This window comes from Paramormyrops kingsleyae, chromosome 15 (genome assembly GCF_048594095.1).
Source record: "Paramormyrops kingsleyae isolate MSU_618 chromosome 15, PKINGS_0.4, whole genome shotgun sequence".
Classification (NCBI taxonomy): Eukaryota; Metazoa; Chordata; class Actinopteri; order Osteoglossiformes; family Mormyridae; genus Paramormyrops; species Paramormyrops kingsleyae.
The window spans coordinates 13,083,125-13,098,990 of record NC_132811.1 but is presented as its reverse complement, the minus strand read 5'-3'; the positions used below and the strand labels follow the sequence as shown (position 1 = coordinate 13,098,990).

General features: G+C 47.6%; 2 protein-coding genes across 3 annotated transcripts in view; both read right to left on the bottom strand.

Annotated features, from left to right (window-relative positions):
* Positions 1 to 1,616, bottom strand: part of kcnh2b (potassium voltage-gated channel, subfamily H (eag-related), member 2b) — a 132,410-nt gene extending 130,794 nt beyond the window's left edge. Inside the window, exon 1 of one of the 2 annotated variants that reach the window (XM_023804679.2) lies at positions 8 to 1,616. In XM_023804679.2, coding sequence (XP_023660447.2) covers positions 8 to 83 — 76 coding nt within the window. In that variant the 5' untranslated portion in view covers positions 84 to 1,616. The remainder of the gene's footprint in view (positions 1 to 7) is intronic. The other variant, XM_023804678.2, reaches the window with a different exon arrangement.
* A 2,495-nt stretch (positions 1,617 to 4,111) lies between these two features.
* sspo (SCO-spondin) overlaps positions 4,112 to 15,866 on the bottom strand; it is a 75,625-nt gene continuing 63,870 nt past the window's right edge. The window contains exons 93-113 of the mRNA XM_072699986.1: positions 15,014 to 15,190; positions 14,598 to 14,753; positions 13,587 to 13,711; positions 13,248 to 13,384; positions 13,044 to 13,090; positions 11,470 to 11,700; positions 11,206 to 11,367; positions 10,965 to 11,081; positions 10,647 to 10,785; positions 10,359 to 10,555; positions 10,109 to 10,279; positions 9,063 to 9,190; positions 8,376 to 8,518; positions 8,149 to 8,195; positions 7,647 to 7,811; positions 6,086 to 6,309; positions 5,733 to 5,828; positions 5,294 to 5,354; positions 4,992 to 5,122; positions 4,642 to 4,792; positions 4,112 to 4,323 (exon numbers count right to left, since the gene is read on the bottom strand). Coding sequence (XP_072556087.1) covers positions 4,301 to 4,323; positions 4,642 to 4,792; positions 4,992 to 5,122; positions 5,294 to 5,354; positions 5,733 to 5,828; positions 6,086 to 6,309; positions 7,647 to 7,811; positions 8,149 to 8,195; positions 8,376 to 8,518; positions 9,063 to 9,190; positions 10,109 to 10,279; positions 10,359 to 10,555; positions 10,647 to 10,785; positions 10,965 to 11,081; positions 11,206 to 11,367; positions 11,470 to 11,700; positions 13,044 to 13,090; positions 13,248 to 13,384; positions 13,587 to 13,711; positions 14,598 to 14,753; positions 15,014 to 15,190 — 2,828 coding nt within the window. The 3' untranslated portion in view covers positions 4,112 to 4,300. The remainder of the gene's footprint in view (positions 4,324 to 4,641; positions 4,793 to 4,991; positions 5,123 to 5,293; positions 5,355 to 5,732; positions 5,829 to 6,085; positions 6,310 to 7,646; positions 7,812 to 8,148; positions 8,196 to 8,375; positions 8,519 to 9,062; positions 9,191 to 10,108; positions 10,280 to 10,358; positions 10,556 to 10,646; positions 10,786 to 10,964; positions 11,082 to 11,205; positions 11,368 to 11,469; positions 11,701 to 13,043; positions 13,091 to 13,247; positions 13,385 to 13,586; positions 13,712 to 14,597; positions 14,754 to 15,013; positions 15,191 to 15,866) is intronic.

Below are 15,866 nucleotides of genomic sequence, written 5' to 3'. Positions count from 1 at the left end.
GTCTTACTCTGGCCTTCGAATTTCCTGATGATGGTGTCCAGGAAAGTGTTTTGCGGCGCCACGTGTCCCCGCCGCACCGGCATCCTGGTCCCAGTTCACGGCTGGAGCTGCGGAGGGTCTAGGGAGCCGAGGCGTCCTTCACGCGCGTGCCGCATGCAGCGCTCAAGGCGCCCTCCTCAAGCGGGGCAAGTGCCGCGCTCCGCCACTTGACGTGACTCTCGGAAACTTTCGATGAGAAACAACAGGCAGGTCGAGACGGGATCGATGACACGTGCAAACGAGCCACCGCTTATTCTTCATGGAGAGCCCCCTTCCAGATCTTCCGGGATGAAGGGCACCTATATGTTTACGTCCCTTTTTTCCACTCCCCCCTCCCCGGATCTGGAATGGTAAGAGGATGCCCTCCCCCTGTCAAGCGAGGGCGCCGGGTTACTTCGTGTCTTGTGTTATGGAAAAGTCCGACACAGGCTGACCGAGCTGCCCGAGGAGGCACGGAGACTTTGCCATTTCTGAGTGACACCCGCTTCGTCCCGCTGCTTTGTGCGCTCCGTGCGCCGGTGCCCCAATGGAAAGGCGAGAGTCCGCTCAGATACGCCCGGTTGCAGCCGCCCTGGGATGTCTTCTCTCCCGAGCGTTCTTCACTCTCCACCGAGATTATCTCAGCTCCCCAGGAGTGGCACCTCTTTAACCATTCATTATCTTACCGTTAAAATAAGCAGTGCCTTCATTTGGCATCTAATTATAATATGGCGCACGACAAAATACTAAACGATTAACTATGCTTTCGATATTATTAATATTAGTGCCTTAGGTGGGAAAAACAGGTGACAGTGTTTCCCTTGTTCTTCAGTACCGGCAGATTATGAGAGGTGCCGGTACTCTGAATAGAAAAACAAAGAAGTGCGCACTTCAAGCAGTGATTAACGTAACAAGAAAAACATTTGGACATCTAACTTGGCTATAAGATACTGCATGCATAGTCTTTGTAACTATGTATCTATATTTATGTTTAAACGGTTCACTTTTAAACCACTGACACTAAGGTTGGATTAATCTCATTAATTTCGTAAACGCCAGAGAGACCCCCTAAAAGTTACCTCACAGGTGTATCTGCGTGCACAGGTGCAGGCTCGCGCAAGTCTCCGTGCGCCAAAGAAGCGTGATACCGCTCGTGCCGCTGTCGCCCCTCCTCTCTCCTAAGATTTACTGACATATCATCGGGCCGCGATCTACTAACGAAAAACGCTACCGGCGGCGTCTTAATTGCAGCGATTTTTAAATAGACTCACCTTTCCTTTTATTTTTTGGTCACATGGACGTGTGGGTGTATAGGGGAGGACGCCGCTTTTACCTTCGTTTCGCAAGAGATTCGGACCGTGCCAAACACGTCACTGCGCGTGCGAGCGCAATGGATGCGGAGTTCCCTGATCGTCACTGAGCGACGGACAATAGCGTCGAGCCGGGGATGCCGTTTTATCCACCCCTATCGCTACATTTCACTATATTTAAATATGATTACTTCCATGTTGCTTTGATCCCTTTCGCTCTCCACTTATGCTATAAAAAGAAGCGTTAATGCATGTGTTATTTTTGCACAAATCCCGTGAATATATTACTGTAACAAGCTCACTTATAAGCGACCCTCCCCTTCCCTTTTGTGTATGAGACGGGGAAATCCGTGCGCCACGGGCGGCGTCCTCAACTGCCTTTCCTCTGCTCCCTTATTTAGGCACGGACCCACACACAAAGCTCCATTAAGGCGCCCCCTACCGTCTGTTCCAATACCCCACCCATTACACCGCCATATCTACAAATACAGAATGCAATATGTATATCCACAGTTATTTAGTTGTTTTTATTTTATTTAAAATAAGTGATATTTACTAAGAACTGTAGTTATTCGAATGTACAGGGTGACTTCACCTAGACGTTGAAATTATTATAGGCACCAGGCCCTCCGACATTTTTATTAAATGGCGATTTCATTGGTTCGTTTATTATTTAGGTGTGGCATTAACATTTCTTGAACGAAAGCCATTCAAACAGGCAGATGCTGAATATGAAATGAATTTTGTATTTTTCTTTATTTACTATTTTACTAAAATATAGAATGCAGCAGGGGTGGCTCACTGGGTAGCACTGTTGTGTCACATCTCCAGGGTTTGTGCTTCAGATCTTGCCTCCACTCTGTATGAGTATGTAGGGTTTCCCCAATGTTGCGCCTTATGCTGCCTGCAATTGGCTCCAGCTACATCCTCCCCCACATAAGTGTGTAGAACAGTGTTTCCCAGTGTGGTCCTCCGTGAGCCACAGCCGGTCCACGTTTTTGTCCCTCTGTCTGTCTGTGGGTCCCCGAGGACCAAACTAGGAAACACTGTGAATGTATAAGACGGAGGAATACAACATTCAAAGGTGCTCATATTGTCTAACACGGTATCTTATTTTTTTTGTTTTTTTCACAAGGTGTAGTACCAGTGTATCAAAGCGTGGACGCAATTTCTTGCGGAAGCTCTTTTTCATTCTGTAGTGAAGAATCCATCCAGCAAGCATTATAAATATATTCGGACAATATCAATGTATTTTAAATGAGGGTCTTACTCTGGCCTTCGAATTTCCTTGACGTGACTCTCGGAAACTTTCGATGAGAAACAACAGGCAGGTCGAGATGGGATCGATGATTTTTTTGTTTTTTACAAGGTGTAGTACCAGTGGTTCATTTGGAAACCTGGGTTTCTTAGTACAGAACTGCACATATTTTGATCAGATGTGTAGGGAAATGAGCGTGATGCAAACATGGCATGAATTCTAACACACTGCCGGCTCTTTCTGTGGCATTCTGGAAAATCCACTCCACACCACGTCCACCAGTGGAGCTGGGACCTGTCCATGGTGCTGGAGGAAACCTCGAACGCTGGGCCCTGTGCTCTGGGTCAGTGCAACTGGTGGTGGAAAAAGGAAGTGGCCATCTTGATCTTCTTCTGTTTTCCCTATCGCCATCGCTGCTGTCCTTCCACAAATGTGTTTAAGACGGTATCCTTCAGAGCACAGATTCTCGCAAGCCGGGCAAATCTTCTAGTCGCCAGGACATCCCTGAGGCCAGAGGCCTTTGTCAGGATCCGCACTCTACACGAGTGGGACTGATGCCAGGCCAGCGAGAGGTCACTCTCCGGAACATTACTGACCCCCAGGTCATAACTTACACGGCCGGCTCTCCTTTCAGCTGTGCAGAAGGTCATTAGCACACAGGATATCTCCTCCAACCCTGCCAACTGACTCTCAGCTTCCCTTTCTCAAAGAAGCTGCCGCTGCCTGTCTATTCCTCTCATTTTTTACCATTTTCCTTGGCAGTTTCCTTGCATCAGCAGTGGGTGCCCAAGGTCATGGATTCTAACCTGAACAGCAGAGTAATTGTATCACAGCTGGGCCCTTGACTAAGGGCCAGAGGTGGAAAGTTCAGGTCCAGAAAGTAAAAAATCCAGACCAAGATTTTACTTTAATAAACCAGTTGAGAATAAAGACTTACATTCACAGAGTACTCAACTGGCTGGTTGAGAGAAAATCTTGGTCTGGATTTTTATTTTCTGGACTTGAACTTTCCACTTCTGCTAAGGGCCTTAAACCTATTCTGTCCAGGGGCACTGGCTGATCCAAAGTTGTCCACTTTGGTGAAGAGTATCTGCTAAATAAGTTGATGTCACGAAATGTGGATATTCAAACGGACAAAAAAAAAAAAAAAAAACAAACAAAAGAGCACAGGAATTAGCAATGAGCTGGAACTGCTTCATATCTCCTTCCTCCACTTTACAACTTACATGTCTGAGTATTATTATGAGTATTATTATTCTTACATGTCTGAGTATTATTATTCTTACATGTCTGAGTATTATTATGAGTATTATTATTCTTACATGTCTGAGAATTATTCTAAGGCAACCCTGTATTTATTGGTGCAGGTACCTGGCTCAAAATACAACAGCAGCCCCTTTGGGGACTTTACACCACAACCTTTTGGTCAGATGCCCAGTAGTTTAAATGCTACGCCACCCAACACCCCATACTTGCAGCACGATTCAGAGAAACATGGGCAGGAGGCCAGTTGGTAGCTGATGCTTGTACTTTATTAACAACATATTAAAAGCTGTACAGAATAACAACTTCAGTGAGTTTCATAAAGCACTCTATAACAAGGGAATCCAGTCATATAATGACTACATGCTACGGTGAATCTTCATCTTCAGACTCAGGAAAGAGGCAGAGGGCTCTCTGGCTGTCCAGGAATGTCCCTTCATCCCAAGTGAGATCAGCGTCTGGACAAGTCCCCACCTGTGAAGAAAAAAGTTTGGTGTAAAGGTTGGTACACATTTGTTACTTATTAAATCCAATCCACACGACAGCAACACTGCATTAAGGAGAGAAAAAGTGGGCAAGGTAAGGTCCATTGGGATTGGTCAGGTGAGACTGATCAGGGTGAGAGCCTATTGACAACGATCAGGGTGACAACGGTCAGGGTGAGCACCATTGGGAGTGGTCAAGCTGGAAATGAGTGTGAGCGGTCAGGATGAAAGAGAGGCTGAGAGGTGGTTAGCACACGAACGGTCTGGGTAAGGCCTGTGTGAGACGGTCAAGGAGTATAGTGCAGACCCTGACAGCTGGTGCACTCGCAGCTGTGGATGACAGGAAGCACCACCGGCTCAGTCTCCCCGCTGTCGCACTGCAGGCTGAGGAAGCGCACGGGGCTCCGGGGGTCCAGCCGATAGCTGCAGCAGTCGCAGGAAGCCTGCAGATAGGGCTCCTGGGGCACAACAGGCGCAGAGCCAGTCAGATTGTGTTTGTATCAGTGACGCATGGCTGCTCACCTGCTCGGGTGCTTAGAGTCGGAAGAAAGAGGACACCTCCCAGATTTATTCCCAGATGCATCCATCATGCCAGCATTCACATGCAAAGTGGAGCAGAAGCGCCCTCGATCCGGCCCAAAACCGTCACAGACGCACCTCCAGAATGACATCCGTCCCAGACAGACAGCGGCCCCTGCAGTAGCTGACTTCCACGTTGTCCAGGCGACAGTTGCCCTTGGTGATATTCCTGACCTCGGTGACGCGCCGACATTGCGCCTCAAGTTCCCCTGGGGACACAGCGGGGTTAAAGAGAAAGAACAGCGAATGATGTTAGAAGCAGGAGCTTAAGGTGAGTGTCCATGAAAGACTGATGGGTGAAACCTGGATGCAGATGGAAAACACAAAATAACCGTCTGAGACACAACCAAGGAGAAAAATGTCAGCCACTGTTCTCCTACCAGGAAACTCCATCCTGCACACTGGACAGCAGCTTCCTGGTTCCAGAATCTTCACTTTCCCCTGAATAACGAAAACCGAGGTCAGCCGGACAATCCCATCGCAAAACAGCTCCACCGTCCAGCTCGAATCCATTAAAACGTCCGTGTTCATGATGCATCATGTCTTTAAATATTTTTATTGCAGCTTTTTGCCAAGTGCTAATGAGGCTGAACGAGGCCGGAGTGGCAATGAACAAGAGCAAACTGGACTATGAATTAATTGCTTCTCCATTCAAACTCCTGTACCATTTATTTCATGGGAGGTAGAAGAAGTTAAAATGGTTATCAGGCGCAGTCTTCTCACAGGTGTAGCGGCAAGCCTGACAGAACAGCTCTGTTACAATGAGAAATATCAGAACTTTTAAGGAGACCGTCCCTCGTACTGTGAGGGGAAACTCACCTCCTCACAGTGCAGGGGGGGGCAGGCAGAGTGGCACTGCTTCTGCCCGTTCACACAGCGGCACGACTGGCATCCCTCTGCCCACTCTGATCCTGCCTGTGCCAAGACATTGACGGTGGGTGGGGGGTTGGGGGGGGGGGGGGGACAGTGGTTGCTGAAATTTCTCCCCTGACTAAAGTCCATAATCTCATTACTGCAATATTCCTCTCATTTGGAAATCTGTCTCTGGCTCCGCCAAAGCTCATTGGCTGTTACGGCCCAGCCACTTACACGTGGGTGAGTTATTAATCTGTGTTGTAGAAGGCATAGGCAGATCACTGCCTCCTTTCTGCAACACCCCCATGGGCGAATACCTCTCGGAACGTCCCGGCCTCCTGGCACTCGCAAAGCGCGGCGATCACGCACTCGCCGCCACTGCCGCGGTATAGACCCTCCTGGCACACACAGCCCCCCCCAACCCCCACCCCTGGGCCGCCGCAGCTAGGGGGCGTGGCCTCGTAAATCTCGGCACAGCTCCTCTCACAGTGGGATGGTGCCCCCGGACCGCTCCTCCTCCAGCGCTCTCCTGGGGGGCATGCTGAAAGAGATGGGAGGCGGGGGGTGGGGGTTATCCAGTCAGGCCATTAGTGAGGCCAATTCCCCACTGCAAATTCCAGCCCTTAAATACAAGTCACTCTGAAATCAAAATCTTTGTGTGACATGATATAAACAGGGCCAACCCAAGGCATACGAGGACTAAGCTACAGCTTAGGGCACAGTGGCCACCAGGGGGCGCCCGATCTGATCAGCCTGTCAGAATGGGAGGGACGATGACAAATGACAACTGGGTTAATTAAATTTTGCTTACAGCCTCAAAAAGGGCTGGGACGGCCCTGGATATAGTTAATGATGTACACACGCCATTGACCAGAATGTCTTGGTCGCTGTTCGCTGGTTAGGTAACACCCAATAAGGTCTCTATTCGTTACACGTTATGGACCACAGGAAGTCGTAGAGAGGCCTGCATGAAGAGGAGGAGGAGGAGCAAGCAGCTTTGGATGGCCAGCGAGTGTTACATGGGTCTGTGATCTGTGGGAGGCACTTCTGCGGCAATCAGCACAAGTAGCCTAGCTGACGCAAAGCCATCGCCCCCGTGAGCGAGGCGAGCTCAACCGGACCGGAGCCGCAGGCCCCTGATGGCCCTCAGGGAGGTGCAGAGTGCTTAGTCATGCCGGGGGTTCGTGATTTACTTCATAACAAGTGTAACTTTACTGTGCGTGACGGCCCCATGATTGCAGCTTATGCAACATTTTTAAAACATTACTGTAACGTAGAGCAATAAAAGTAGCCAATGTACATTCTCTGTCTGCCAGGGTTATTATCGAAAACAATAACTAAAACTAATATCATAAGTTAACATCTTCATAAACTGAAATAAAATAAGATACGACAAAATACAGAACTACAGCCAGATGAAAACTGTAAACATTGCTTCTAAAACTGAAATAAACAAAAACAAACAAATACTTTCAGATACTGTTTTTAATACTGTTTATCAAGAGTAATTAATTTATCTTTAATGACCATTTTAAGGACACAATGAGCACTGCGTTCATGTATGATTCTCTAATGATCAAACACATAATACAGTTCTTTCAATTATCCCTAGAAGGTAAAATGTAAATTGAAACCAAAATACATAAAAACTAAATTATTATGTTATTATGTTATTATTATGTTATGTAGCACATTTTCAAACATAGAGGTCATTCAAAGTGCTTTACAGGAAATAAAAGATAAATAGATAAAATAAAAACTAAAAACTAATAAAATTGCACTGAAAAAAAGTAAACTGGATTTCCAATGCAAATTGAAAATGATATAAAAATAAAAACTAAATAAAAAACTGAGTACTCAGCAGTGTTGTGTGCTCACCGCAGTCAGGCCCCGAGCATGGCCGGGAGCGCACTGAGGGCCCCTGACACTCCGCCCCCCCGTACTGCCGGGCCCTCAGCTCCGCCCTCTCAGAGCTCTGCACCCCCAAGTCGCAGGTTGCAGAGCAGGGCCCCCATTCAGACCAGGTGTCCCACTCACAGTCCACTGCAAGGGCAGGGTAGAGACAGGGACATAATCAAGGCATAAAAAGACAGAGCATCCAGAAGGCAAATTATTATCATATAATTATAAAGGTTGTTATTTATAGGGCAGGTTTTTAAATCTACACCAACATGACAGAACTATCACTAACAGGAAACAGGCCTGAGTCAAACCTCCATATCATAAATTCACAGTGTTTAAAACTACATTAAAGCACCTCTTGTCCTGCATATTAAGTAGGGGTGTACCCCCCGTAATAAGAAACAGACTGTCCTGAGCTATCCTGGGTTGTGATGGAGTTAACGATCCACGTAATGACAAGAAGGGACGTGACTCTTACCATCGCAGGTGTCTTCAGTGCAGTTAAACACGCCGCCCTGGCAAACGCTTAAGACAGGAAGTGGGGGGGGGGGATGATTCGCACACAGGACACAGGCATAATAATAATAATAATAATAATAATAATAATAATAATAATAATAAGAAGAAGAAGAAGAAGAAGAAGAAGAAGAAGAAGAAGAAGAAGAATTATTATAAGAGGAGGTTAAAGCAGAGGTGTGGGGGTACCAGGTGTTACAGAGATGCTGAAGGACCATCCCAGGAGGAAGCTCCTGTTTCTGCTCCTCTGAGCTCAGGTTTAGGGGCCCATGGAGTGAGAATGAGGAGCAGGGACACTCCTTGTGAGGAACGCAGGATCCCTCAAGCAGGACCTTTGGGGAAAACAGGGCACTTAAACTGCCAAATGACCACAAGGATATCTGGCTAGACTGTGTCTCAGTCCTGCTCCTGAAGTACCACCTGCCAGGAAGTTGCATGAAGGTGGTAGGTTGTGAGCAGTGTGGGTTTGACCAAAAACTGGCAGATGGGCTATAGAATTTCAGAGGCATCTGAATGGTTCAGAAAGACAACCAACCAGGTTATAGAAGAGGTGGGACCAAGCAACTAGAAAAGGCAGGACCAAGACATCTGATTGGTTGGTCCTGCCTCTTCTAGTTGTTTGGACCCACCTCCTCCACAATCTGACTGGTTATCTCCCTGAACCAATCATTATTATCATGGAGGTCCTTATAGTACAGTGTGTGGTTTGACGGTTTGGAGATCTTGGTTTGGTTATGTCTTCGTTTGGCTATCTCTTTGAACCAATCATTTCTCGTTCTGCCCTCAGACCATTTTTGCGTAAATAAAACTCCCACTAGCGACATCTGACCACAGGCCGATGCCGGCCTCCCTCCAGCAGATGGCAGTGTCACAGACCTTGCCGGGCGGGCAGGTGCAGCCTGGTTGGCAGGGCCCTGGCACACACTGAGTCTCAGGCCACAGGTCCTCACACGTGTAGGGGCAGACGCCTGCACACGCGCTGAACACCTGGCCTCCGGTGCATTCTGCGGCAAGGGCCAAAATAAAATGAAATCCTTCAGAGTGCACATTTAGCAGGCTTGGCAAAGTGTCGGAACAATAGAAGGGATTTACAAGAATTTGTACAGTGTGCCGAGGTTCTTCTGCATATGAATTTCTCTTCTTCGTGCTTCTTCAGCTTAAAAATTTGAACATGAATTTAGCTCTGGGTTCATTGTTAAATGTACTTTTCAAAGTATCTGCTATTTCAAGGGGGCTGATACTGGAATGACAAACCTCAAAAAGGACGAATTACGTGTTTTATGATATTTTTTTAACTGCATCTGCTTTAAAGTAAAGCAGTGCTTTAGTGGATTGGATTCAGAACCTTCAATTGCAATAAAATTGGAGGTGCCCTTAAGTACAGCGATCTGCAGTGTGGGTGCATGTATAATGGGCTTTAGAAATGTAAGTCTTGTATTTTGTTTGGTTACTTACGGTTAAGGTTAGGGCTGGGTAGGGGGTAAGGTTCTCATTGCTGCGATTAGGGTTTTTCACACAGAAATGAATGGATGGTCCCCACAAAGATATAAAGACAAACCTGTACTGTATGTGTGTGTGTTCTGTGTGTGTGGTCCAGGTATACTGTACCTTACCTTGTGGGGACCAAATGTCCCCACATCATGATGAATATCCATTTTTTTACCTTATGGGGACCAATTTCCTGGAATTTCCAGGAAAACTCTATTTAATAAAAATCCATGACTGCAATGAAAAAACTAAAAATGCAAAAACTCTCGTACTTTGTTTGGTTACTTATGGTTATGGTTAGGGCTGGGTAGGGGTTAAGGTTCTCATAGTTAGCGTTAGCATTTTTCCCATTGAAATGAATGAGTGGTCCCCAAAAAGATATGATTACATGGCTGTGTGTGTGTGTGTGTGTGTGTGTGTGTGTGGGAACACACCTGGCAGGCAGCTTTGTGTATTACAGGCAGTGTGCTGCTCCAAAGGCGAGGAACAATCCTCTCCACCAGGCTGGGGCTCCTGCAGGACGGTCTTGTTCCGCACTGACACGCCTCCTCCACAGGAGGCGCTGCATGTGCTCCAGGAGGACCAATCGCTGAGCACGCAACCCACTGAGACAAATCGGAAATGTTGTTAAAAGGGAACAAGTGGACCCAGCTGACCCCGTCTGATGACAGGAGCAGCGCTCACCTGGACAGGAGGGCAGGAGACAGAGCTGGGTCTGGTTCATTTCCTCGCACGGTGGTCCGCCGGCTGTATGCTGGCACGTGCGGCTGCGGTTCTGGTATCCAAACCCGCAAGAGGAAGAGCAGCTGCCCCAGGGCCCCCATGATCCATACACAGGGCAGGGCAGGTCACTGCAAGCCAGGGAGCCATTCTCGCATGTACTGGGAAACAAAAGACTCCATCAGGGTTTCTAGCTTCAAAGCAACAAGGAACGTTACCGGCTGCAGGGCACTTGTTATCATGCCCACCTACCAGTTGTTGCAGTCTATCATGACGACCTCTCCAGGCAAGATCTCCAGCGTGCCATTTTCCATAGGGATGCCACAGCGGCACTCGGACTCGGGGACACATTGTCCGTCCTGTGTGAGCCAGCTGTCAGGGCATCGGCAACCTGAATGGAGGGATAGAGGCAGAAAGGTAGAGGGACGCAGAAAGTAAGAGCATGTGAGGGATACAGGAAAGGCAGAGGGACGCAGAAAGTTACAAACATTTTACAAACCTTTAAATTCATAGGAGAAAAAGATTCTAAATGGCATGTAAAAGGCATTAATTCCCGTAGAATCATGCTACCTGGCTGACAGGCCCCCTGCAGACACTGCACATGCTCCCAGAGGTCCGTGCAGCTCCGAGGACACTGGTTGGCGCAGGACTCCTCATATATGCGACCTCTGTCCTCGCACCTCTCACCTGAGTGACACCACATCCCCCCTCCAACGTCACTCGCAGCTGGATGCCAGTGATACCCCCCAGCCATGATGTCAGCTATCATACATGTGTGTGTTTTACCGCGGTGCCTGTGCTTCCTGCTCACCTGGGCAGAGGCCGGTGTTGCAGCTCTCAGTCTGGGATTGCTGACCCCGACACTGGGGCCCCACGGGGATGTCCTGGCGTGTCCTGTGACGCTGACGGAAGCCCCCGCTGCAGGGCTCCTGGCAGGCCCTCCAGGGGCCCCAAACGCTCCACTGGCACACATCTGAAGGCCCAGCAAAGAGGGACAACACAGAACCATCAGCGCTAGTCCGCATTGACCTAGGTCAGCGCTCAGGTCAGCACCGCCCCCTCCTGGCGGACTTACCCAGACAGACAGCGGGGTCCGGACATGGCCTCTCCTCCTCCAGCTCCGCGCCACAGCTGCCCTCCTCTTCCTTGCTGATGGGCAACCCGGAGTCCAGGTCCAGACAGGCGCGGTACCGGCGCTGGAAGGACAGCGGCCGCACGGCATCCAAGAGGGCCATGGTGGCATGTGTGGTGGGTGGCAGCACACAGGGGGAGCAAGGAGTCCATTCTGACCACTCACTGAGGGATACTGAACAGGGACAGCATGGCAGAGTCACTTCACTCAATGCTAAACCCTTATCACTCCCGTGCTAAATGCTAAACCCTTATAACCCCTTTTCTAAATGCTAAATATATATCCCCTGTGCTAAAGGCTAATCCCATTAGATGCCCTGTGCTACATGCTAAATGCTAAACCCTTATATCTTGTGTGTTAAATGCTCATGTACACTGGGCTGAACCCTTATATCCCCTGTGCTGAATGCTCATCACTTCTAAGCTAAATGTTCATGTCAACCGCATGTGTGAAATGTGACAGCATCTGTGCTAAAAGCTAGCGTCCCCCAGGCTAAACATGCTATTTTCACTGTGCTAAACATGTCACACGTTACATGCTGTAAAGTCACATTAGTTACTCTTTACCCTGCACTACACATCCATGGTCTTCCTCCGTATTAAAGCATTACTATGCTGCCTTCCATTGAATGCTCATATCCTCTGTATTGACACGTGAATCATCTGTGCTAAATGTATAATATATATACTGTCATTTTCGAACTTTATGCATTAAAAAGTTAAGGTTGGGGAGAATCACGAGAGAATCATACGAACATCACGAAAGAAGCTCACAAAAAACCGGGCTCCATTCTCAGTGCTCAAAAAGCTTGCTAAGATCCAACCTGCTTGGACAACCTCACAGTGCTGCGTAATGATACATTAGGCAAGACTTCACAAGCTACCTATTAATAAAATAAAAAACAATTAAGGCTATTATTTCAAATTTAGTTAGTTTGAAAGTTATTTAAAAGGCAAAATAGATCACTTGTCAGGAATTATGAAATATCACAATTACCGGACCACATAGTTAATCCTCTTATGAAATTTCTTAGGGAAATGAAGAATTAATGTCAGGTTTCATTATATTAATTTGGATTATGAATCACCAGGGTACTACAGTTCTAACTTTAAGACAATACTGATTAAAAACTGTAAGAAAATATTTAATGTGATTATATATATATATAATATACATACACACATATACATAATTATATGTCATTATATACTGTACTCAGTCTTGCACATGTAAATGTATTTTAAATTTGTTATATATTCAGTGTGATTAATTTCCTTGAATCTCATTACATTTCCTTTCGGAGAGGAAGGAGCATATAACCAATGTTTTTCTGCAGCTCATGTGCTGTTGTTACAAACTGAGAGCTGTTACCCTCTGCGGTTGTGTGGTTCCTTGTAAGACCCTCCCACCCACTGCATGGGGGCGGCCCTCTGATGCCCAGGCTCACTCTTAAGTGTCACTCATACAGGAGACTTTGACACGCTTCAGAAACACGAGGCACGGTCTCTCATGCTCACCCTCACACTCGCGGCTGTCACAATGCAGGCCTTCATCCTGACACAGGCTGTCAGAGACAGAAACAGAGACACTGAGAGATATCTCCTCTGTGCCTCTTCAAGAGGATGTTCTGCTTAGGCACACCCTGCATCCCATGGCGAGTCAAGCACACGTTTTTCTGGAATCTGTCTAGGATGGTGTCTCTGACTGCCTCAGTCTCTCACCAGGTGCTGCAGCCGACGGTCACCGTCTCCCCCTGCTGGATGGTGATGGAAACAGGCCTCCCATGCAGTTGGTGTAGCAAGACCGTGCAACCACACTGCCCGGGGGGAACACAGGTCCCGTTCTGCTGAAGCAGGCCCTGGAAACACGCAGCAGGGATCCGCATAACAACATGCGCTCTGGACTTCGCAGGATGTGATCTCCACGGGTCGCCATTGTTACAACATTGGGACGTACCAATACAGCGTGCCAAAGGGATGCACTGATGGAACGTACCAATACGGCATGTTAATAGGCCACGCCGATGGGGGCTAACAATGGGGTGTGGAAGAAGGGCATACCTGAGGACAGTAGCATCCAGGTGTGCAGGCCGGGGGTCCGGCACATGTCCCATTGTGTCCTTGAAGTGCACAGAGCTTTTCACAGGGAGAGCCGCAGTCGGCGTACTGGAATGGCTCCTTGCACTCTGTCACAGGAAGCAGCACCAGCCCAGAAAGAACCACGCAAATATTAGCCTTCTCAACATCATTTTCAGCCATTTAAATTGTGCTAATATAATAACCCGTAACACTAAACCCACTGAAAAACATTTTTTAAAACATTCCTTTTTCACGCCGATGTGAACTTATTATTTTTTTGTAAAAAATTAGAACAAAAAATCTTGTCCCTTGGAGATGCTGCTCACACAGGGTGAGACAGCATGAGGTTCAGCTGGTTCAGCCACTGTGTCTGTAATCGGAAGGTTGCCAGTTTAAATCCTGTCCTAAGCGGAACAGTTACGTGTCGGCTGGACCCCTCCAAAGGCTTCAGAGCTGCCAGTTTAACGGTCTGACCCTGAACATACAGGGAGTTCCCAGGTTAAGAGCATCCAACTTACAGACAACTCAAATGTGCAAACAGGCTGCTATAAAGTTCAAAAATGGGGTCTGGACATTTAACCTGAAAAAATTCAGGTTAAATACAATGGTTGGTAATAAGAAACACACACACTGCTTTGTGATGCTCCTGAAAACATTGCGTGGCTTCAGAGGTTTGTCAGTTTGTGGTACAGTGGTACCATAAAATATGATGTTCGTTTTATTATTATTGTATAATAACTATTATTATTATGATATACTTACAAATTCAACTTAAAGACAGACCAAGGGAACAAATCTGTTTTGTAACCAGGGGACTGCCTATATATGTGTGTGTGTGTGTGTGTGTGTGTGTGTGTGTGTGTGTGTGTGTGCGTGTGCGTGCGTGAAAGATGAGACATTAGAATGTACAGGTATAAAATCAATGAATCCTGACATTTTCCCAGTAAATTACATCTCACAGGATTCACACACACAATCCATCAGTAAAGTCACCCAGGCAATGTTGAGGTTGACAAGTCCTGCTCTCTGTCTGAAGCTCTGGGCACTGCTGCCCCCTGATGGCAGCAGAGAGCGGTGCACGATAACGTTGCTCCCTCTGAGACTGGCAGGAGCAGGCCGTCCACTCGCTCCACTCAGACATTGGGCAGTCTGCTCAGAGACGGGGAGAGCGAGATGGAGTGAGGGAGGGAGGAGGTGAGAAAGTGAGAGAGAGAAAGGGAGAGGAGGGGGAGAGGAGGGGGAGATGGAGCAGGGAGGTGAGAAAGAGAGGGAAAGAGAGGGAGAGGGGAGGTGAGACAAGTGGGAATCAGAGGTAAAAGCTGCTATGTGCAGGTGTTGCTGGGGATGATGTTTGATGCCGGCGTTCTCAGGCAGTTTTCGCTACTAGCTAAAATCACGGCGCGTGGAACCTGGGCAGGGCTGTTTGTAGCACAGCCGGGTCTCCTCTTCCTCCTGCGCCCCCTCCAGCTCCGCCGGGCACGGGGCATCGCCCCCCTCGGCACACACGCACCTCCTGTGACGAGACATGACCCCAGCGCCGCAGGTGCGAGAGCAGGAGGACCACCGAGACCAGGGGCAAAAGTCGTCTGGGGAACATGCACAGGAAAGGTTCCTTTGTCTGAACCACAGTAAAAAAAACTTCTTTGTACCTTTCATTTAGTTCATCAAAAGTTAAACATCAGAGCACTAGTGACCAGGGGAAAATCTGATTAACAATCACTAAAGTGCAATAATAAGGATAAACATTATACACAGTACAGTGCAAAAATCTTAGGTACTCTTATCTGGGTGATAAGTGTATATATAAGTGCATATTTGCAGAATAAAAAAATCTATTTAGATCACGTGCAAATGAACAGTAATCCAATAAAAAAAGGCCACTGATGTCTCGCTGGACGGCTAGATGAACACCGCTTCAGTTCCCAAACCTCTCCTCAGGGGCACCTCAGCATTTCACCACCAGCTCAATTAATTAAAACTATTTAAACATCATTTTCTTTGTTTAAAACTTTTGCACTGCACTCCATGCCACATACTGTACAACACATAACGTCATAGTAACGGGCAATATCGGAGGGATGGCAGGCAGAGTCATGTGACACCACATGTGATTGGGTGGATAGAACAGGGAGTCTATTTGGGTCCAGGGGCAGAGAGGGGCTTTACAATAACAATGATGAGAAACTATAACGACAAATAGGTGTTTCAGCGTCTGTACAAGGTGGGAGTTCTACACAGCAGCAGTGCGGGGGCAGTGCGGTG